This window comes from Solea senegalensis, linkage group LG13, assembly GCF_019176455.1.
Source record: "Solea senegalensis isolate Sse05_10M linkage group LG13, IFAPA_SoseM_1, whole genome shotgun sequence".
NCBI lineage: Eukaryota > Metazoa > Chordata > Actinopteri > Pleuronectiformes > Soleidae > Solea > Solea senegalensis.
This window is the reverse complement of record NC_058033.1, coordinates 13837398-13859860: the sequence shown is the minus strand read 5'-3', so window position 1 is coordinate 13859860 and position 22463 is coordinate 13837398. Positions and strand designations below refer to the sequence as shown.

Sequence of the window (22463 nt, the reverse complement as noted above, 5' to 3'; positions counted from 1 at the left end):
GAGATTATGTTCAAATTCTGCTAATAAACCTTCCTAAATGTTACACATAATACCAGGGTTTCTCAGTCCTAGTCCTGGGAACCCGTTGCCCTGCATGTATTAGATGTTTCCCTGCTCCAACACACCTGATTGATGACCCATTCATTTCAATCACATGTGTTGGAGCGAAGGAAACATCTAAAACATATACAGAGAAGTGGGTCCCCAGGACCAGGATTGAGAAACACTGAAAGTAAACTCTTGTTCCCTATTTTTCAGATTCTTGATCAGTCAGAATCCAGTGATGACAACTGAATATTTCCTATGATCGGATTGGTCAGTAGTCAGGCTTTATAGTGTTTGACCCTATAGGTTATAACCTATTAGTTATACACTTTATGATATTTGACTGTCACGAGGTTGGATGTTAGTGATGGATTGCTGTAGAAACCAGAGAGGTTTTAGTTTTCCCATGGCAATGAGGAACGGTTGTGAGAAGTGATCGTCAGCAAAACCCCCAGCACAGTTCACCAAAAGCGGGTAGTTACTCAGATGAGGCTAGTTGTGAGCCAGACACATGTGACACACTCCATGTGAGTTTTTCCAGTTGTTTTAGCAACTTCTTCTGTTTATATATGTATTTTTGTTTGTCTGTATTAGAGAGAAAAGTGAAACCAAGTCAAATTCCTTGTTTGTGTGCACAACCAGGGCAACAAATCTGACATAGAGCATTGGTTACCAACTGCTCCAATTAACACATTGAAATACTTTTGAAATTCAAAATTTCAACCTTATTTTCATTATAGGTCAGTTTTTTGTGGGTGAAGTTAATATTTTGTTTTTCTTCTGTTGAACAAACCAGTTCATCCAAACAATTTAGAAACCTAGAAACGACATCCTCAAATGGTATGTTTCGTTTCATTAAGCTGTTTTTAGATTATAAACAAAACAGGCTTATTAATTCCAGATGATTGAAAACCATAGTTTCACGTGTTGTTGGTGCTGAGTCTCATAATAGTTGTAATTTAAACACAGATGTTGGGGCATCATTGTTGATTGTGGTTCACTATATCACCCTGGGTGCTTTTTTTTTTCCATCAACTATCCAAATATGCTTCCGTCAGAGTGAAATGAATATACATACAACATTAGTTATCCACGTTTGTGACTGATTTTTAATTCTAATGTTGTTTAACTTTTTGGCTGGTTTCCAGGTTTATATTGTCATAACAATTGTTATAAATAAATCTCACAGCCTTGGTGCCCTCTTTTATTGTAAAACATAAGGGAAGATTTCTGAGACAGGAAACTGCACTGGTGTGCAGAAGTCATGCAACCACACACACTGTCACAGGACCACAGCTGCACTAAAAACACACACACACACACACACACAAACACACCCATTGAAGTGAAACCGTTAAAGAGGCAGATAATTCACACAGGAAGCCCTTCAATAATATTAAGGACTAAAAAGCAGCATTATCATACACCCAAAAAAAAAGGGGTAAGTTTCTCGTTTATATTTATCAATTACATGACAATATTTATTATCTATGCTTCCATTGTTGTGGTTCAGTGAAACATGTTTAACTCTCAGTTGCTGCAGAAGCTGCTCCCCATCAAACATATCTGTGTTCATGTCACATGATACGCTACTTGCTCTCTGTGTATGAGGTGGGATGGTCAATACAGCATCCTTTTAAGCCCTCACAGCTCCAGTAAAGTGCTCTGATATCCACAAGGGCGGGTCACTCATCTCCCTCGAGTGACCTCATCTCTGTTACATTCAGCGAACATCTTTGGTCATCCAGATCTCTGCTGGATGTTCATCTGCACACTTCTGTTTTTTTTTGTCTTTGATTCCAAGGTCTGGGTTTTGATCAGTCTGACAAAGACAATCTGGAAGAGGAAGAATTATTCCTGGTGAGTCAAATGTTGTGTTATTTATTTTCAATCGGCTGGATTTCCTGTAGAATATCCTCAGTATCTTTAAAACCAGTAAATTCTTCTGTCTGAATATAAAAAAAAAAATGTCAGTGTCATATTTTTATACAAAGAAAAATCAATGCAGACATTGAAAATGTTCAGCAGAGATTGTGGCAATATGAGCCGTGATGAGGAAACTGATATCACAGATGTGACCGTCTTTCTCTTTTCACTCTTTATTACAATAATCACTTTATAAAACAACAATAATGTAGGTTGTGAACCAGTAGGAATCTGTAAGCAGCATCTGTAAGCATAATCTACCAACAAAATATTGAGATTTTCATACTTTTGTGTTGCTTCTTTTTTTTTATATATATATATATACACACACGTTTATTTTGTCATTGCGATTTGTTGCAACTACCGGTCTGGAATGCAGACTATATATATATATATATTTGTCTTGTGATGATCATGCAGAATTTCCAGTGTCATTGTTTCCCCATTTTCATAGTGAAAAACAGGAACAGAGTAATGTTAACATGTCTTATTTCACGTGTCATTTCAGTGTGAGCGGCTAAACTCTGCAGGAATAGTTGACCACATTCATCCACTTCCTTTACACATAATCTCTAATCGATTACTCGTTGCGTGTGTATGTGAGTGAATAAACTCCTTTGTTAGTCACTGTGGGTGAGCCATCACATGCTTGCCTGTGCCTTTAAGAGGCCAGTGAGAGGATTCACCATGGTAAACATGTTTCAAGCAGATACAAATAAAACATTTGTTTACTGTCACGGCTCAGTTTGATTAAAGCCATCCAAAAGAACACACGATAAGAGAAGTATTATTATTATCTTCTCCATCCTTGCAAACCTTTGGTAGTTATCAGGGCTGGCCCAAGCCTTCGTGGGGCCCTAAGCAAAATTAGATTTTAGGGCACCAATAACAAATTATAAAGCAGTAAATTACATGATGCTTCTGGGGGAATTCTGCACAGTTGTAGCTATGTTTCTTGCATGATCCCAATGTCAGCCCAGCATGTTCGTACCCTTATATATTGGCTTTAATCTTAGCATCTCAGAAGAATGCTTTTGTGTTGATTTTCACTTATGGCGCTTTTCCAGTTCTAGCACTGCTCGTCTCTACTCAGCTCAACTCAGTTTGTTATCAGGCACATCGGTTTTCCATTAATATAGTACCTCCTCAACATGGTCACACGTCGCCGTAACACGGCTGCACGAATCTGCCGTGACCAGCAAAGAAGTCGGTGTCTTAAATCATTAGAATCAGTTAATTAAAGATTTGTTCAGTACTTCCTGCATGACCGGAGCGCAGCAGACTTCATCTGACACAGTCACTGAACTGAAATACGGCTGAACAAGTTGTGATTCGGCTCACGATCACCGGCTTCCAGCAGTTAAATACACCAGACTCAAGATTAACGCATGTTTTCAGGATTTAAGTCTTTTTAAACGATCTACAGTTTGGCATTGTTTGGTTTGATTCTTGCGTCACACTCATGACTATTCCAGTGACGACATACTGCCAATCAGAGGCCGGCAGTCTGCTGACATCACATTTTAGTATCGGCTCAGCTCCTTTGTCAGAGCAGGTACCAAAAAAAAGCACCTGGTATCAGTTACTATGCCTAATGGAAAAGCAAAAATAATAATAAGTTGTGTTGAGCCGAGTAGTGCTAGAACTGTAAAGTGGAAATTAGTATTTAGAATGGCACAATACTAAGAGGTGAATATGGTGTCAGCCTACTAAGTAGTAACAAGATAAGAAAAATTGCAATGTGAAAAATTGCAACAATTAAAGAGCTACAAAAACCTCTAATAAATGATTATATTACATTACCATTGAATGATAAAGTAAAACACTATAATGAAAGTGAAATAACTAAATTAAAACAGCACCTTATTTATTCACAAATAAGTGCAAATACACAAAAGACCATATTAAATAAATTACATATTAAAGAATAAATATAGAGATGAAACTGTAACGGGATAACAATAGTTTAACAACATACATTGTCAAGAACTTTTATCTCAAAACTATGTAAAATGTGCTAAAGTCTCACTATTATCATTGTCATAAAATATAAATAAAACCAGTTTCAAGAGGGTTCTTGCAACCTTGTTGCTCGAACCCTAATAAAGAGCACAATGAAATGCTTTAAGGGTGTCCACTGATGGTCATGTGGCCCTAGTGTATAGTTCACTTTTGCCTTGGGCCAACTCTGGCAGTTACTGTTTACCTTAAAATTCAAATTATTTACTCAGTGGTTCTGCAAAAAATGTAATCAAAATCCATCCATTACTTTTAGAAGTAATTGTCAAAAATCATCATAAACTTAACTGTCCACAAGGGGATTTATTTAAATCTTATTTATAGTGTGGCAGAAAATGTATTTCATTACATTAATGTTGCGGTATATGGAATTATTATCTCTTGTGCAAACCAATAATGACCTGTGCCATCATCCACATTTTCCATTCAGAGCACCGAGGCCAAAGCTCAACATGAAGAAGTCAGAGAAGTTTGGCATCTCCATGCAGACCGACGACAGAACGGAGGAGGACAAAACATGTGTGGGCCAAGAGAGCCCCGGGGCTACCATGGACACTAACCACGAGAGGAGGAAGGAGGGCAAACCTGAACTCAGATATAATGCCAACTTTTACAAGTGAGCCTCTCAATTCAGCGATAATGTAATAGCTACCTTTTTTTTTATATCATAATATGACAGGTGCTGTGTATAATAATGCCTCACAGCACAGTGTTGCTGTTTGACATTAGACATGGATGCTTTTCTAACCCTGTTGTCTGTATCCTGTATTGTATTTATAGAATGATGCACAATATAGACACAGACAGCAGGACAATTAACTATAGCAGGTTGTTTGAAGACGTGGCCAGTGGGGACATCAAGCGGCTGGAGGGCCTGTACCAGTACCTGCAGGACACTGGGAAGAAACTCTCCGACACCCTGTGTGAGTGGTTTTCTTAGCTAAAATAAAGCTATTGGTACCTAGCTGCGAGGCGCGTGTGTGGTGCAAAATATGTGTAGTGCTCCCACCCGCTGCACTACAATAAACAAACGCCCCCTCAGTCAGGTCTGGATGTAATGCTGGACATTAGGTTTTCAGATGAAGAACAAATAATGTTACATTGCTTCTGTTCACAAGGACAACAAAAATAAAAATCACCAAAACATAAGGCCCCGGTATACTTTTGCATATCGTGGACCCTGGTATACTCGCACGTCAGGGTCCTGTAGTATCCCACTTCACCACTGTGTGGCGGTACACGTCTGGACACAATCTTACCAAAGAAGAAAAGAACAATGCTAAAGCTCTCGAATGGCTCACAGCTGAAAGGTCAGTTGGGCAGGGGAGTCGGGGTGTCAGCCGGTTCAAGGTTCAGATGACTATCCTTGGCGACTACTTCTGTTGTCGAATAGTTTTTTTCTGCTTGGTGAACAGGGCTTATACTCCATCTACTGGTGAGGCAGAAATTCAGTTTGCGCGTACGCTGTCGACACACACCCAACATGCTCTTTGTGCGCAGCCTGCGCCTTGATGACACGTAACGTATATCAGGGCCTTTACATACTGCAGCTTTAAAGGTGACACAAATCAAATATTTTGGGTTATATGTGAATATGTGTTCATTCTCTGAATGTTTGATTTCACTTTCAGATCAGTCCGAAGGTAAAACCGCCCTAATGAAGGCTCTGCTGCACCTCAGAGACAACAAGAATGACACAGTGGAAGTATTACTTGACATTTCGGAGAAGCAGGGAGACATCGACCAGTTTGTGAATGCAGCCTACAATAACAAATACTACAATGGTAATTTCTCTGTCTTAATACATTTCATACATCGTGTGAGGCTGAAGTGCTGCTCCAAATTACAACTCAAGTAATTGAAAAAAATGTGAGTGATTTTCCTGATGTGCGTCTCCGACAGGTCAGACTGCTCTGCACATAGCTATCGAGAGGAGGAGTCTTCCCTACGTGAAACTGCTGGTCAGTAAAGGGGCAAACATTCATGCCAAAGCCGATGGAAAATTCTTTCAACCACATGACGGCCCCAACTTTTATTTTGGTGAGTTCACACTGCGGCAGTACTGAGTTTTTTCACTAACACACAAAACTAAAGAAAAAAATGCCTTTATTTACCAAAATGTAGTCATAATATTCTCCTCAAGTTATTGATTTTTATGAAGATTAGGCAAGGGTCACCAAACTTTTCGACACTGAGAGCTAAATGTACCCAATTTAAAATAAAAAAGTTGATTGTTTAAAATTTACTCAGTAGAAGTTACTTAGTTACTAAGATACAAATCTTACATTAATTGCTTTTCCTGTCCTCATCATTCACCTGTCTTCATACCCCTGTCCTCATCAACACTGCCAAAGTTCCTGGTGCGGGAATTTATTTTGCACCTGGCAAAAAACAAAAAATAATTAAAACCAAGCATTTACAAAAATAAAAACTAATACCTAGCAAACCCACTCAATTAATGAAACTAATTAAGTAAAACTAATGAAAAATCCAAAACTATTGTTCCCTGGGTCTTATGTTCCCATCAGAGGTCATCAGAGCCAAAGCAATTAAAAACCCATGTGCATCAAAGAGTCATTTGACACAAATGACGGCTGATTTAACACACACCCTGACAAGAAAATAATTTAAAATCCTGGATTATTATTTTTTTTAATCAGTGGGAACAAGGTACAGTATTGAAAGGGAGGGGTGAGGACAGAGATTTTTCTTACTTGCTTAGGGTTAAATCCTCATCACTAGATGAGTCTCAAGCCCATAACGATATCATTTCTAAGCCAATGCTTCCAAGATGCACCCTGTGACAGGAGTTGATCTGTGTTGTCATCAGGTGAGCTGCCTCTGTCTCTGGCAGCCTGCACCAACCAGGCTGACATAGTGGACTTCCTGATGGAGAAGGCGAAGGCGGATCCAAAGCTGACAGACACTCATGGTAACACGGTGCTGCATGCCCTGGTAGTGGTGGCAGCGGTCAAGTGCGAGGACAACACAGAGTTCGTCACCAGCATGTACGACCGCATCCTCAAGATCAGTGACCAACTGCACCTGAAGCTGGAGGACATTAAGAACAAAATGGGGCTTACGCCTCTCAAATTGGCTGCCAAGACGGGCAAGATAGGGGTAAATGCTTACATGGCTGGATCTAAATGTTTATTTCACTTTGTTCCGTCTTAGATAAAAATGGTCAGTAGCTTAAGTCAGGCAGACAAATCATTGATAAAAAGTGAATAATGCACTTGACTGAAGACATGTGGCCATTGAAGAGGCTTCCTCTGCCCTGCTGTCTCGTTGTCATTTTCTAGACAAGTCTGGAGTTTCTGTCTTGATGCTGCTGCCATTTGACTGACATTGAATGACATTTATGTGTGAACCTTTCCTCCTCTTCTTTCCTTTCAGATTTTTTCTCACATCCTTAAACGGGAATTTCACAACAGTCACACCAAACATTTGTCTCGCAAATTCACAGAGTGGGTTTACGGGCCCGTCCACAGCTCCCTATACGACTTGGCCTCGGTGGATTCCTGTGAAGATGGCTCAGTCATGGAGATTCTGATCTATGGCAGTGACATTCCTGTGAGTCCTGACTTCATGAGCCCACAGAGATCAGCCTGCGGTCACTGTCCTGTACTGAAACATCTCGACTTCTCCTGTTTCCAGAACCGTCATGAGATGCTGGAGACGGAGCCTGTGAGTCAAATGCTGGAGCAGAAGTGGAAGAAGTTTGCGGGTGGAATGTTTGTCCTCAACTTCCTGTTCTACGTTGCATACCTCATCATCTTCACTATAGTGTCTTACAATAAGAGGGATGGAAATGTGAGTGTGTGATTGTTTTGTGCAGACAGACAGACAGGTCTGCTGCGGTGATGTTGCTGATGTTTGTCCTCCGAACCCACAGCCACCGTTTCAAACCGAACACACTATCAAGGGTTACCTGTATGTTTCGGGCCAGCTCGTGACACTACTGGCAAACATCTACTTCTTTTTCATCGGGGTACGAGCTCACTCTTGTGTTTTAAATTTAAATTCACTTATCACCATGTATTCTAATCATATGACTTTTAAATCCTTAGATAATTGACATGAGGAGGAAGCGCCCGAAGCTGAAGACGTTGCTCATCGATGGATATTACGAGATTCTGTTGTGAGTAGTAAAACGTTTTTTATTCTTCCCGGCATGTGTGGAGTTTGCATGTAACCCAAGAAACTATAGTCACAGAAATTGTGCATCTTTGAAATTCAAACCACTTCACCCTGACCTTAAGGGAAAACATCACAAGGTCAATCAAAGATGTGCAGCAGAATTGATAAAGACTTGGAAAAGCTGGCTCTGCATTGAGAGACTAACTGCACTTACACTACACTAGACTAGTAATTATGCAATGGCAGAGTTCATTCATGTTTTCCGAAGGTTGACTACAAAATCATAGACACTTTGATGCCTTGTGTGGGTTACATAAATGTGGACAAAACCAAAAAATATTGCCCCCTTATCAAGCACAGAAGAATAATGTCACCAGTCACTAAATTAAAATATCCACTAATATTAATGACACGACACTCCGTATTATATAAAGTAATAATACTATTGTAACCCACTGCTGGAAAGAACATGCTTCTCTAGGTTCATAAGGAGCAAGGATTAGAGTGCAAGGACTACAACACCACCACAGGTTTCAATTAACTGCACTTTGAATTTAAGTTTGCACGAGAAAATTATGCAACATTACAAAGAAATAAACATTTGTATAGAAAATAAAAAAATTAGAAATGTATTTTTTTTAACTTGTCTCTCAGTTCAAGCAATTTTAAAGTCAAGTTATATCAGAGGGGTTCTGCTCTGTCTGAGTTCAAAGGTCAAGTATCTGTGCGGTCTAAAGGATCGTTGGAGTGCACTCTTTCTAATGTGTGTTCAAGTTGGTGCCGCCACAGGTGACTGGCACAATCCTACCACAAGCAGACAGTTTGTCTGCTATTTCAGAGAAAGTGTAGATCCCGTTTCCTGGATTCAAGCTGGGTGGCTCACCATCTACTGGAATCTGCTGGAAGTCTTCGTCCACAGGGATCTTTTCACTCCACCTGACCTGTATTTAAAAACAGGCTTTTAATCTTTGCTCTGATCTCTCTTCCGCATTTCTTTCAGGTTTCTCTTTTGTTGCACAACATTTTACCAGATTATGATCAACTAAAGTACTGCTGAATGCAATTACTTGTATGAAAATTACTCTCTTGTAGCTAACTTCAAAATTCTCAAATGAAATTACTGTAGAATCACTTTTATCCTTATAGAATATTTGCCTAGCACATTGTAACTCTATACAAATTAACCAACAATCAGTATTAAACTGTTTCAGCTTAACCAATATATCAAGGAAAACAACACAAACATCTCACATATTACACACTAAACCAGTAAAACGTACATTTAGTGAAAACAACATTGCCAGTTTCACTTATTGAGTAAACAAAATATAAATAAATCTAGCAGCAACAGTTAACTTTTAACAGTACAAAAAAATGCTGCTTGACAAATTATTTTGTATTAAAATAATTAATGGTGCAAACCACCTAATAATTATAATAAAATTCCACACATCAATAAATTCATATTTTTTCCAAAGTAAAATACACCATCTTACTCTGAGGCTTGCTCTCTAAACACACAAAAAATATATGTACCTTTAATTACACATCACTGAAAATAGCTGTGTGGCTTAGGCCAAAAAAATAATAAGCCTTGTGCTTCTTGCAGTCTAAAATGGCTACCTGCAGACACCGGCATTCACATTAATGCGGTCAGCTAATAAATGCGCCGTTTAATGTGCTATTTCACATACAAGGTGCTTAAGCGATTTAAATAAACATGCAACACGTAACAGGAAATGAACAGCAAATATAACAGTCTCCCCACAGCATCAGTAACTAACATGTCAACAACCAACAATATCTCACCGATTCACATTATGCTCCACTACCGAGTGACGTCAGGGCCCGGGTCTCGAGCCGCAATCTCAACAAGGTGGGGAAGCCTTCCCGTCGTAATTACGTTTGCTGTTGACGCCAGAACTCTTCCTCTTCCTCTTCCTCCTCGCGTGCGTGCTCTCTTGCTGCGACGGCAGAGACAAAATTGGGAAGTGAAATCTCCCGCGAATTGCTAAGTTCCCTCCTAACATAGACTGAACTCGGCATCTAATTGGCTGTGGAATGACTGTTTGCTACCTGTTTGGTTAGCTGCTGCTGCGATACCGGAGATGCTGCCTCCAATTGCACCTGGGAATTTTCAGTAAAAAATAGAACAAACAAAATTAATGAAATAATTATCTCTATCTTTATCAATGGGCATGTTAGTTTGTACCCGGTTTTCCCGGTATAGTAATATCACAATATTTTATGGCCATGTCTTTACATCTAGCTGCTGCGTTGGATTGTGTGGGTGAAAATATAAATCTCCTTTCCATTTCTTTTCCCTTAGCACTTAGAGAATTATAAGTGCTCTTATTATGGCTGCTGCTGCTGCTGCTACTGACAAACTCGCAGGTCACTTTATGTCATTCAGGAACCTTCCTATGCAAAGCTGACTCTTTGGATGCACTCCATTCCACATTGTTGCTATTTTTGTTTTAGTTTTTTTTCACTGCCTTCATTTACCGTCACTTCTTTCGCCAGTACTGCCGCCAAGTGTTGGTCAGTGTGACCGTAGTTTGGTTGGGTGTGTGTTCAGGTGCCACTTTCACTGGGCTTTGCAGCACTGAGAACATTTGCAGCACTGAGAAGATGAGTCGGTATTGGATATATTTATATATATGTATATATATATATATATATATATATATATATATATATATATATATATATATATATATATATATACATATATATGTATATATACAATATATACAATACCCTTTTTTTGTAGAAAAAAATCCGATATAAACGAACACACAAGAAGACAAAAATACATATTTTGTAAAGCCTGAAAATGTGACCTATAAATATCAGATCCGTGCCATGTGAGCACTAAGGGTTAATCAAGTTAACACTATTCAAGCAGAACAATGTGTAGGAAATACAAGAAAAATACAAAAAACAACCCCATAAAATGAGATGAAACTATAGAGAACAAAGATGAAATACACTTCGTCTCTCCCTATTGCTGCTTTACAACATGTAGAAATGTATTTGTGTTCACTGTAGCAGCTAACTGCTGTCATCACAGCAGCTCCCGCTTCATGTGTCTCTAACGTAAATCCAGAGTTTGAGAAACTCACCAGCATTTTTGCAGTTTTGCTAATCTGCTCATCTGTCCATTGTTCACATTGCAAATATTGGCCTTAAGTGTGGCTCATGTGTCTTCATGGTGTACTGTATGTACACTATTGCCACAACAGTGACTCAGCAGAGGTGTGACCTTCCACACACTGGTGTATTTATACTACAATCAACAGCAGTCAAAGAGGATCTCACCCTTATATGTCTCGGTTGGAAAGTCACAGGTTTCATACGGACGACACAATGAACAATGAACAATGGTTTAGTTCTGTCCAGGAAAGTGTGACAGCGTAACAGGGAAGCAGCAAAAGGGAATGAAGTGTGTCTTATTTCAACACGAATGACTTTTTATTTATGATTATTTCTTTTTAGTTTGTCTAATTAAAGTTTATATTACACAATTTATTTATATTTTTAACCCACGTTACCAAAGCCATTATTAATTGTTTTTTATGGGTCCTATTGTTTATATTTGTTCGATCACTTTATATGAGATATGTATATTTGATTCAAAAGTTTGGGGATTCTATTCTATAAGTTTACTATTTACTCTTTACTAGCTATGCATTACAACCTACAGATCACAGTGGATCTAAAAAGGCCCAACACATTTAGTCACAGGTATCTGGAAAAGAAAAATATAGTTTAGAACATTATTTATAATCATAATATGAAATTTTCACAAATTCATCCTGCGGGCTAGATGTTTGATACACACTTCTTCTTTTTTTGGCTTCTCCCATTAGGGGTCACCACAGTAGATCATCTGCCTTCATCTTGTCCTGTCCTTTGTGTCCTCTTCTGCCAACACCAACCTCATGTCCTCCTTAACAGCCACCATTCGACATTCAACATCCTTTGTCCAGTATAATCACTCTCGCACATGTGACCACACCATCTCAACCTTGACTCTCCCACTTTATCTCCAAAACCATTCCTCAAACTTGCTCATTTATAATCCTGTCCATCCTGGTCACTCCCAACAAAAATAATGCCCTAGAATAGGCTTTTTTTTTATTAAATGCAAAGGTTTTTTTTGTCTCAGTTTTATTTGTGGCCCGAATACCCATCCGTACATTGACACCCAGACACTGAAAGAAAGTAGTAAACTTAATTAAGGTGAGATGAGGGTGCTATCTTACCCAGGCTCTGTCTGAGGTGAGGCCATCGGCGTCAGACTATGAAAACCCCTGCTTGACAGTATATATATTACTCTTTGGAGTGCAGTTTTTTTTTTACATTTAAATTTCTGCATAATAATTAATTACACCGAGTAAAACTCAGTGTTAATCACATTGATCCCCAAATACAGGGACGACGTGTAAACAACTTGATCTTTGTGTTTTCTTTTTTTCCAGCAAACACCTCATGTTTTAAACGGTACGGTTTTAGGATGACAGCTGTGTCTCTGCTCTTTGCAGTTTTGTGCAGGGCGTCCTGTTCCTGGTCACGACTGCTTTGTACGTGTTGGGGCGGCACGAGTACCTGGGTTTCATGGTGATGTGTCTTGCTCTGAGCTGGGTGAACGTGCTTTACTTCTCCAGAGGAGACAGACACATGGGCATCTACAGTGTCATGATACAGAAGGTGAGTGGGCTCGGACTGCGCCGCATTGGAGTGAAAAACCACAGTGGACAATGTGATCACTGAAAACCTGTGTCTCTGTTCTCCTTTGCAGATGATCCTCAGCGATATCCTGCGATTCCTTTTTGTCTATGTCGTCTTTCTCTTTGGATTCTCAGCAGGTATTTTAGGTTTTCCTCAGTCTAAATGAAGTGAAATGATATCCTGGTTTGCAAATACAGCTCACATTATAATGGTTTGAAAAGCTACATTTTTAAATATAGCATTAAATATGAGCACAAATTACCACTAAAATATGACATATATTAATGTAATGCTGGAGTTCCCAGGTACCCAGGAAATGTCAAAGTCTTCATAATTTATCACGAGGAAATTGACATTAATTTAAGTATAGCAAACCAAAACAAAAAAACCTGCTGTGTCCGTCACTTACACACATAGGACCAAGCTATGGCCACATTATCATCTCGTTTTTGAGGGGGTCTAAACATATACGACAAACATTAGAGGAAAGTATAATACCAGTTACATTAATAGAGTTTAATGGCTGGTATTTTTTGTGTAAGAGTATAATCAACTGAAAATAAAATCTACATTACTATCGTCTATGTAGCGCCCTCTCTTCCCTACTGGTCATTCCTATGACAACTGCTGTCCGGTCTTTGTCAAGAAGGTTCTGTAATGTTTCTTCTTCCTGTTTCTTGTCACAGCTGTGGTCACTTTACTCATTGAGCCTCCTGTGAAAAACATCACTCAGAGTTCTAAGGGGCGCATCTTCAGTCCCGTCTCCCCTGATGAGCCATGTGTAAAACCCACATTCAGAAACATCTCCTACACCACGCTGCAGCTCTTCAAGTTCACCATCGGCATGGGTGACATGGAGTTCACTGAGGACTACCAATACAGGGAGGTCTTCTACATACTCCTCATCGGTTACATCATACTCACTTACATCCTGCTGCTCAACATGCTCATCGCCCTCATGAACCGCACTGTGGAGAGGATCACCAAGGACAGTGCCAGCATCTGGAAGCTGCAGGTGAGACATGGTCATGTGAGAGGCTGTTAATCAGGCGGCTGAGGTTTGATGTGGTGATATAGGACCCAAGTGCAGGACAACTCTGGGGTAAGTGCAGGTAAAAGCAAAAATAAAACACAGGGGTAAAGTAAAGAAAACTTACAGGGATCAAAACATAACAGGCAGAGATGGAAAGACTACTGAAATATTCTACTCTGTTAAAAGTACCACTATTTTGATAGAATTTTACTTAAGTACAAGTAAAAGTACTAGTCTAAAAATGTACTCAAGTTAAAAAAGCAGCTTGTTAAAAATGTACAAGCTAACTAGTTAAGGTTGGGGCTCTTTCTTGTGTCGTGCAAAAATCTCACATTGATTGCTTTTAACTTAAGGCAAACCTTTACAAATTAAAGTGCTGACAAAATAAAATAATAACACATAATATATCATTCAAAAGGGGTCAAAGGTCACAAATGCTGTTAACTTCCTCCTTAATTAGCACCAATTCACCTATCCGCATCATTCCCTGCCAAAGTTTCCAGTGCGTGAATGTTTGTATTTATTTTATTAATTTAAATTCAGGCCAACATTTCTTTTACTTAGTAACAGATTTGATTTAAAATGTAGCGAAGTACAGTGCTTCCAAAAAAATATACTTAGGTAAAAGTAAAATTACAAATTTTAGTACATTTTTAAGGACACATAAAAACCTAGTCAGTTACAGTAATGCGAGTAAATGTAATCCATTACTTTCCATGTCTGATAACGGTAGCAAAAAAGACCATCTGACAGAGCACAAATGGAAAAAGGTGAGTATATAAATTAAGGAAATTTGTGTTTGGTCCATTATTTCTTTGTTGTCATAATCCGTCTTGGCAATAAATCTTATATTGCTGGAAAGCCTGTTTATTTCTCTTTTAAATGTGGGTTGTGCCCATGAAAAAGTCTTCTCTGTCAAGGCCAAACAGCATATTCTGCTATTGACTCTTGTTTTGAGCTTCTGGTACCCCAGGTGCTGAAATCAGGTGCCCGATTAGTACCTGTCCAGATTCTGCCTACAGCAGTTGGATAGTAGCGTCAGTGTAGAGAAGATGTAGAGAACGTTATACTGATTGCTGACCTCAACCCCGTTGAATACTTGTGGGATCAGCTTGGGTGTATTGTTTGTGCCAGAGTGACCAACACAACCAAGTGCTGGTTAAAGAATGGGATGCCATTTCACAGCAGTGTGTGACCAAGCTGGTGACCATCATGAGGAGGAGGTGCCAGGCTGTTGTGGCTGTGTATGGTTCTTCCACATGCTATTGAGGCCCCTGTTTGTTAAATTAATAAACGGTTGAATTGCCAATAATGTCTTGTTCCTTCAAACTTCAATCATCCAATCCAATAAACGACACCAAACAAGAGTCAATAGCAGAATAAGTTGTTTGGCATTGGCAGAAAGTTGCACCATTTAAAAGGAGAAATAAACAGACTTTCCAACAGTAAGATTTATTGTCAAGAAGCATTGTTACAACAAAGAAACAACTGACCAAGCACAAATGTCCTAACTTTTTGTGCTAAGTTTATATACACACTAAGAAAGGAGAGACAACGAGACACAGGTGAAACTAATTAGTGTGGGGCAGGTAATCAAGAAGGTGGGAAAGAAGACTTAACACCAGGGAGTAATAAAGTGACATGACAAGTTCACATAACCAACAAGGTCCAAATAAGGTCCACTTGAAATAAAACAAAGGTCTGTGTTAGGATCATGACCGTTTGCTGTGGCTGCTTTCAGAGGGCCATCACCATCCTGGACATGGAGAAAAGGCTGCCCGCCTCTCTGAGGAGGAGTTTCCGTTGTGGGGTGCAGAAAGAACTGGGCCCTGCAGTTGGAGATGACTGTCGCCAGTGTTTAAGGTTTGACAAGCCTATTTGATATCAATGCATTCTTCATAAAAATATTTCTCCATCAGGGTTTGTTACTCCTATGCTTTAAAAACAAAAAAAAACAAAAAAAAACGTCATAATCCCTCACTAACCACTGATGCACCTCAAAGTCTGGGACTGGACTCCTCACATGTCTCACAGCTGCTGGACAACACCATAAAAAATCCATGACCTTCACGTTGACCTTTGTGCTTTTGATGTGTCAACTACTGTTGCATTGATTCCAAGCACAGACAACTTTGGTGACCCCACTGTTGAAATGAATGTAATTCCTATAGACGAGCCATGTCATTGTTGACATGTTAGCGTGAGGATTTTAGCATTCAGCTCAAAGCGAAATTGTGTTCAAATACACCTTCAGTTTTAATAAGGATGTCCTCTTTGATAGGGGCAGGGACAATACCTCCTCTATCTTTGTTGTTGATATAAATATATCCTGTTGTTGCATGTTCTCATACAAAGTTTTATCAAATTACTATAAAAAGTAAACCTGGGGGTATATTTATATTCCAGCCTGGCATTATTATTGATTTCTGGAGGGAGCGGAGGGCTGAATATAGTGAAGTTACCATGTATAATTTGCAGTGTGACCTGAACCTGCTGTGAACTATATATGTATATGTATATGTATATGTATATATGTATATGTATATATGTATATGTATATATGTATATATATATATATACACACATATATATACATATATATATATATATATATATATGTGTGTGTGTGTGTATATATATATGTATATACTGATTACACACTCAAATCTAAACTAATAATATTAAAGCATAAACAAAGGTTTAGGCTTGCAGATCTCAGAAACGATGCCATGTGAACAGGATCGATTTAAAGTGCAGCACATTGTTTGTCACTAATTTGCCTGCTCTGACAGCTGATTGATGCATCACACAGCAGACATTAATTGGAGCATGTGTCTCTCCTTGTCGTCTCAGAGTGGAGGAAGTCAACTGGAACAAATGGAACATCAACCTGAGCAAAATCAATGAGGATCCCGGCTGCTGGGATCGTTCGCCACAGCCTGCCTCAGACGCCCCGCTGCACACAGCAAACACATGTGAGCAGAGACACAGATGCACACACAACCTTTCTACATTAGAAAAGGCCCTTTTTTTTTTTTTTGGCATTTGTCTGTGGCTTTACGTGTAACACCACCTCCTTCTTCCACAGGGAGGAGCAGGAGAGGCATTTTCAGTGGACGGAGGCAGAGACGGCAATCCACAGAGATGACTCCTCTGAGCAGCATGCCAGTCTAAAATGACAGCCAGGACCTTCACTCTGGATGCTCAGCCTGACTGACCCGGGCACTGAGGCAATCAACCATAAAAGACACTATTCAGTTTTAGATCTCCAAGAAGTCTAACTGCCAAATGTGTGTGTGTCGCCTGTAAGACTGACTTAATACCCATCCCTCAACTTGATTATGATTATATATTTGAGGCAACATGTGACATGGCTTCAGTAGCATGCAGCTTCTTCCAGCACCCAAACAGGATGCACTTCCTCCCTGTAAAAAGGCCATAACCTGCCTGGCACCACAGGACCCTGCTCAAAATCCTTCATGGAGTAATACTGATCATGAAGGTGCTGATCCTGCCCTCCTGCTGTGTGCCCTTTATACCGGTCCCATTTTCATCACAGCCAGACAAGCTAAATCTACTACAGCCACACAGTCCTGTGGATTTCACAGCTTGCTTTGTCCACTCTTCTTCCTGTTTCTGTTTGGCTGAGGCAGGCTTGGATAAATGGCATGAAAGCAGGCAGTGACCGGTGCAACTATCACTACCTTCAACACCAGCTGATGCTGTTGCAATTCATACACGGCGTAGCTGGACCTTTTGAACTGCTAAGCCTTGTACTATGCTGTTTAAGTATGCGACAAAGCGTGTGAGTAGTGACCTACCTGAATAGACAGACAGGGTGACAGCAGCGAAATGTTACTAAGAAGGGACCAAAAAGTATGATTAAGACTCGTATCAAAGCATAAATTAGAACTTTATTTTATTATTACAATATTACAAAAAGAGTAGCACAACTCTCACGCTCTTGCCTCTTATCTGCCATACAGTGACACAAAAGAAAGGCTTCAGGACCTTCTTCCATTTCACAGCAATAGTACAAGGGGAAAAAAAGAGGAGAAAATAAAATTTAAATAACAAGCAAATCAAGTATTATAAATAGTCACAACTGCAAACCGAAGCTTTGAAACGTGGAAAAAAGTTACAGCTCTGTAACTACACATTGCTAAAATATATAATTACAAAATATTACTCCTTTTCTTGCTTTCCATAATAAAGAATTTCTAAGGAATTGCCTACTCAACAAAACGTCATTAAAATAAAAAGATCAAGGGAAAAAAAAAAAAATCAGAAGCTATTTCTGTGTATCCTTACCATCACCTTCATTCTCCTTATTGTTTGGGGTTTTCATTAAAACCATGCTCATTAGCAGAGGAACGTCCAAGGACCAAACACTTAAGGCTTTTTAAGGGCTGTTAGGGAGTTAGGTGAACAAAACATGGGCATCGTTGTGTTTACACACACGCGCGCACACACACACACACACACGCTCTCACACCCTGAACTCTACCCACGTCAGCAGGTAACATTCACACACAATCATTACATTTCAAAGTTACAGTAGTCTAGTAGGTAAGCCAGTGTACAATAAAATAATAACAATGCAGTTGCTTTCACTTTTGTTTACCTCCATGTGATCTTGCAAGTGATCAATTTGGTCTTTCCAGGGAGACTTCACATCAAAATCAGTAGCAACTACATATAAATGAACCCACTCCAGTTTCTGCTGAGGGGGGGGGATCAAACCTCTGGTTTGCCTCTTCATGACATTAACAACACTAATATGTTCTGTCCTCGTAACTCAACAATCGCCTTAAACATCTGCACAACAAATAATCTGAACATTCAAGTAATACATTAAACATGGTTACAAAAAAAATGATGTGAAAAGGAAATAAAAATGAAATGGCACATCTTCATGACAGTGTGTCTTTGTTAACCTGACTTTGGCCATTTTGTGGTTTCTCTTTCTGTACTTCACAATATTGTTGCCAAACCATCGTGGCATTGACAAAAGTCTTTTTTCAAACACCTGAATTCATTGCAGCATTTTTAGCAGAACAGAGCATCACCTTTCTTTTGTTTGTTAAACATATGTGCTCCCTGCTGGATCATTACTATAAACATACAACTTGATAATATGCTTCCTTAACTGAATGAGAGGAATCAGTCTTAAACAGTGCTATTGTACAAATAAATTACACTTAAAAAGAATAAAACATCAGTTAGCTTTGTATTGAATCAAGAGCATTACTCTTTCTTGAGTCATTTAGTGATCATGTTCAATTTTGATGCTGCTGAGATTTAAGCTTTGACACCAAAATGAAAATTTGTCACTTGTTTCATAAAGAAAAACCTGACAAGACCCTGTAAAACATTCATAGAGTTTATAAACTGGGGGATCTATTTGTTTTTCTTCTTTCCTACATGCATAAGAAAACTTTATTGATAGGTTTGAGGTTGAAAAAACAAAGAATCTTACAGATGGGGTAGGCACAAAGATAGGCAAGTGTGACAGAGAAGAAGAAGCCGGTAATGACAAACACATACATTACAGACATGTACACACGTGAAAAAGTTCCCTAAAGTGCCAGGTAAATGCACTCATTAACAAAATAAAACTAGCAATTGATCACTTGCAAGATTTATTTAAAAAAAGAAAGAAAAACAAATTAAAAAAAGAAAATACTGTTCTCCACATAATATATTAATTTACCCTCTTTAACATTAGCGGTCATTTGTTTAAGTATCAATTTCATTGTATTCACATGTTTGCTTTCTTAAGACTAAACAAAGGGGTTTGATAACGGTTGTGTAGACAAGGCCATATAGCTTATCTGTACCCTGGGTGCTGGATGAGAGCGGTTCTGCCATCTCCAACCTCTGGACCTACCCTGCTCAGAGTAGGCCTGTGCATCTTGCCCATCAACCCTAGATTCTGATCTCGGAAGTAGGGCGTCTGGAAGTCCCCACCCAAGTAATCTGCTGTTTGCATCAGAGCGGCCTGGGTGGTGGAGGACGAGGAGGAGGAGGAGGAGGAGGCGGTGCTCGCTCCTAGCCTGTAATGGGGAGCCCCAGGGGGCCCACAGTCTAGTGTGGTGCACCCCCCTGGACCTACACTGTGGAATGGCATGGCTACGTCCTGAGACCCGGAGCTGTCACTGTTGGGTGTGGGTAGAATGCTGTTGTTCCAATTGTGGGACTGGAAGTAATGACCATTGGTGTAGTGGGCCATGTGACCAGGCATACCGTTGTTGACAGGAGGAGAGGGGGTGGGCCTCTCTACAGGAGGTTTCAGTGTGTAAGGCTGACCCACACACACCTCTGCAGGGTAGCCCATGCCCTTAAAATGGAAGGTGGGGTCCCGGGAAGGCTGCTTGCAGAGGTGAGTCCCACCGTTCTGAATATGGGTGACGTGAGCCAACTGGTGCGGATTCCAGGAGCGCATCTTCTGCTGCTGAATGTTATGTTGTATCTGTATATGCTGCTGATTCTGTTGTGGGTGCAGGTGATGCTGCAAATGGTGCTGCTGCTTGAGATCAAAATGGCTGGAAGGCAAGTGGTTCATAGCAGCCACGCTGGTTGGAGGATGAGCTCCTACTGGGGTTTTATCTTGAGAGCCAATGATGCAGTTGGGTGGGGGGAAGCCAGGGGTGGCAGGGTTGCTGTGCATGGAGACCCTGGAACAGGCGCTGATAAGCAGATTGCGACTGATGGGGCTAGGGTTGGCGATCTGGCCCTCGCACATGGAGGTCGCTCCTACACCATGAGCTCGGGCTTGGCAGAACTGGTTAATCTGATGCACGATAGTACTCAGGTCGGCCTGGTGGCCCTGATGCAGCCCAGCAGCCATTGAGAGTGGAATGGTTGAGGTAGAAACTGTAACATTAGGTGGTACGTCACTGTCTGCCAGCTTTCTGCCCCCCTGCAGGCCTGGTTGCGGCTGCTGCTGAAGGTGCTGCTGCTGAAGCAGGACAGTAGGGGGGCCCTGCATGTGGCCAAGGGTTGGGTGCTGAGACAGAGTCTGAAGTCTGGTTGGGCCCTGAGGGTGCTGGGCCATGGGAGGAAGGTGTTTGAGGCTCTGGGTGTGACCCTGGTGCTGAGGGAGGGGCATCTGTAGTGCCTGAGATGGGTCCTGTGGTTGAAGCGATAAGCTTTGCTGTGACAGAGGAAGGTTCAGCAGAGGTGGGTGGTGATTTAAAGTGCTGGTTGGAGCCACTTGATAAGGTCCAGTGTGAGGATTCATGATAACTTCTGGTTGCAAGCGAGCCCGGCTACCATCAAAATCTTTTAGGATGCCTTTAACTGTGGGCACCTTGACAACGGCGAGGAGCCCTGTCTTGGCACTGGCCTGAGACGAAGGGTACGGGCTGTAGCGCTGGCCTGATGTATCCAGGCCGTTCACAGTGCGCCGCACGTGGTTTCGCTGGGGGACCTTGACGCTATTGGGGAAGATCTTGATGGTGAGTGGGTGGTTGGCAACCTTCTTAGCATATGCGTCCAATTCTGCAGGGGTTGGAAATGGAGTAGATCTCATCCTCTGTGTGGTGTCCCCTGTGGTGAAGGAGAGGACAGAACAGGTCAGAAGCAAAGGCAGAGACAGAAAGTAAGATGAGACAGAAATGGGGAGATGAAGAGAAAAAGGAATAATGAGAGTGGAAACAATCCAGGCAGAAGTCTATATGCCACAAAAGAGCACATCAGTTGTAATCTGAGCAGCTGAGAGGAACCCGATTTGGACAGTGCTCTCATCTTCCATACCTCATTGCTTTTCTCTAAAAACCCATGTAGCTCCCCATCTCATGAGGCCAAAGAGAGATTTCAGATCTCATTCTCAGCTGAACTACTCAGCCCATCAACATCTCCAGTCTGAAAATCCAATTTCATGGAAGTGTCTGTGACTTTGAGGTCAGGAGCTCTTAGTAGCCTTAATTGACGTAGTATCCCGGCAAACAATAAGTACACTGGTGGTGGAGGGTTGTACTGCTTGCTACTCACTCACAAAATAAACAAAGAGTGAACGAGGCAGCAGTCGTCCCCCGTGGCTGCTTTGGGGAGAAGAAAAGAGAGATAGACGCAGAGAGCAGAGCTCAATGACAGCAGACAAGTAATCAGACACAGCCGCCGCGTCTCTGATCTGCGGGAAAATCTCCCAGGCCTCAACTCGCAGACATTTGTTACACCTGTAAACACTGTGGTTAAATTTAATAATGTCAAAGTGACAGTGTGAACATGATTTTGTGTTTGCACATGTGTGTCTACTTCATGATCCTGTTTAAAATGGCTAACGTGTCAGTAGTTTGTACATGTTGTAGCTGTCTTTAGGCTGGGATGATTGTGTGTTTCATTTTAATGTGAGGTACACTTGCTAGCATTTGTTTCACAATCCCACTGTCCCTCATCTCCCCACTGACCACCTGACCTTATTAAACCACAACTTTTAAACTGATGGACAAGTGGTAGTTAATAAACTCAGTTTTACTGACTCACTTACGAAGGCATCTACAGTTTGGGTGAAACAGATGTCGACAATGACTCTACAGCTACTTCTCTTTGTTGTTGAGTGAGC

General features: G+C 40.6%; 2 protein-coding genes across 4 annotated transcripts in view; one reads left to right on the top strand and one right to left on the bottom strand.

Annotated features, from left to right (window-relative positions):
• Window positions 1-1365: 1365 nt before the first annotated feature.
• Window positions 1366-18838, top strand: trpv1 (transient receptor potential cation channel, subfamily V, member 1). Its single transcript, XM_044041277.1, has 17 exons — window positions 1366-1486; window positions 1850-1905; window positions 4421-4606; window positions 4771-4913; window positions 5622-5774; window positions 5893-6030; window positions 6821-7110; window positions 7387-7563; window positions 7648-7803; window positions 7886-7981; window positions 8061-8131; window positions 12678-12843; window positions 12935-13001; window positions 13551-13879; window positions 15639-15760; window positions 16751-16872; window positions 16986-18838. The coding sequence occupies exons 3-17, from the start codon at window positions 4443-4445 to the stop codon at window positions 17069-17071; spliced, it is 2280 nt and encodes a 759-aa protein (XP_043897212.1). The 5' UTR covers window positions 1366-1486; window positions 1850-1905; window positions 4421-4442; the 3' UTR covers window positions 17072-18838.
• fam222ba (family with sequence similarity 222 member Ba) overlaps window positions 17792-22463 on the bottom strand; it is a 33984-nt gene continuing 29312 nt past the window's right edge. For all 3 annotated transcript variants that reach the window (XM_044041278.1, XM_044041279.1, XM_044041280.1), the window contains exon 3: window positions 17792-21448. In XM_044041278.1, the coding sequence (XP_043897213.1) occupies window positions 19728-21448 (1721 nt within the window). In that variant the 3' untranslated portion in view covers window positions 17792-19727. The remainder of the gene's footprint in view (window positions 21449-22463) is intronic.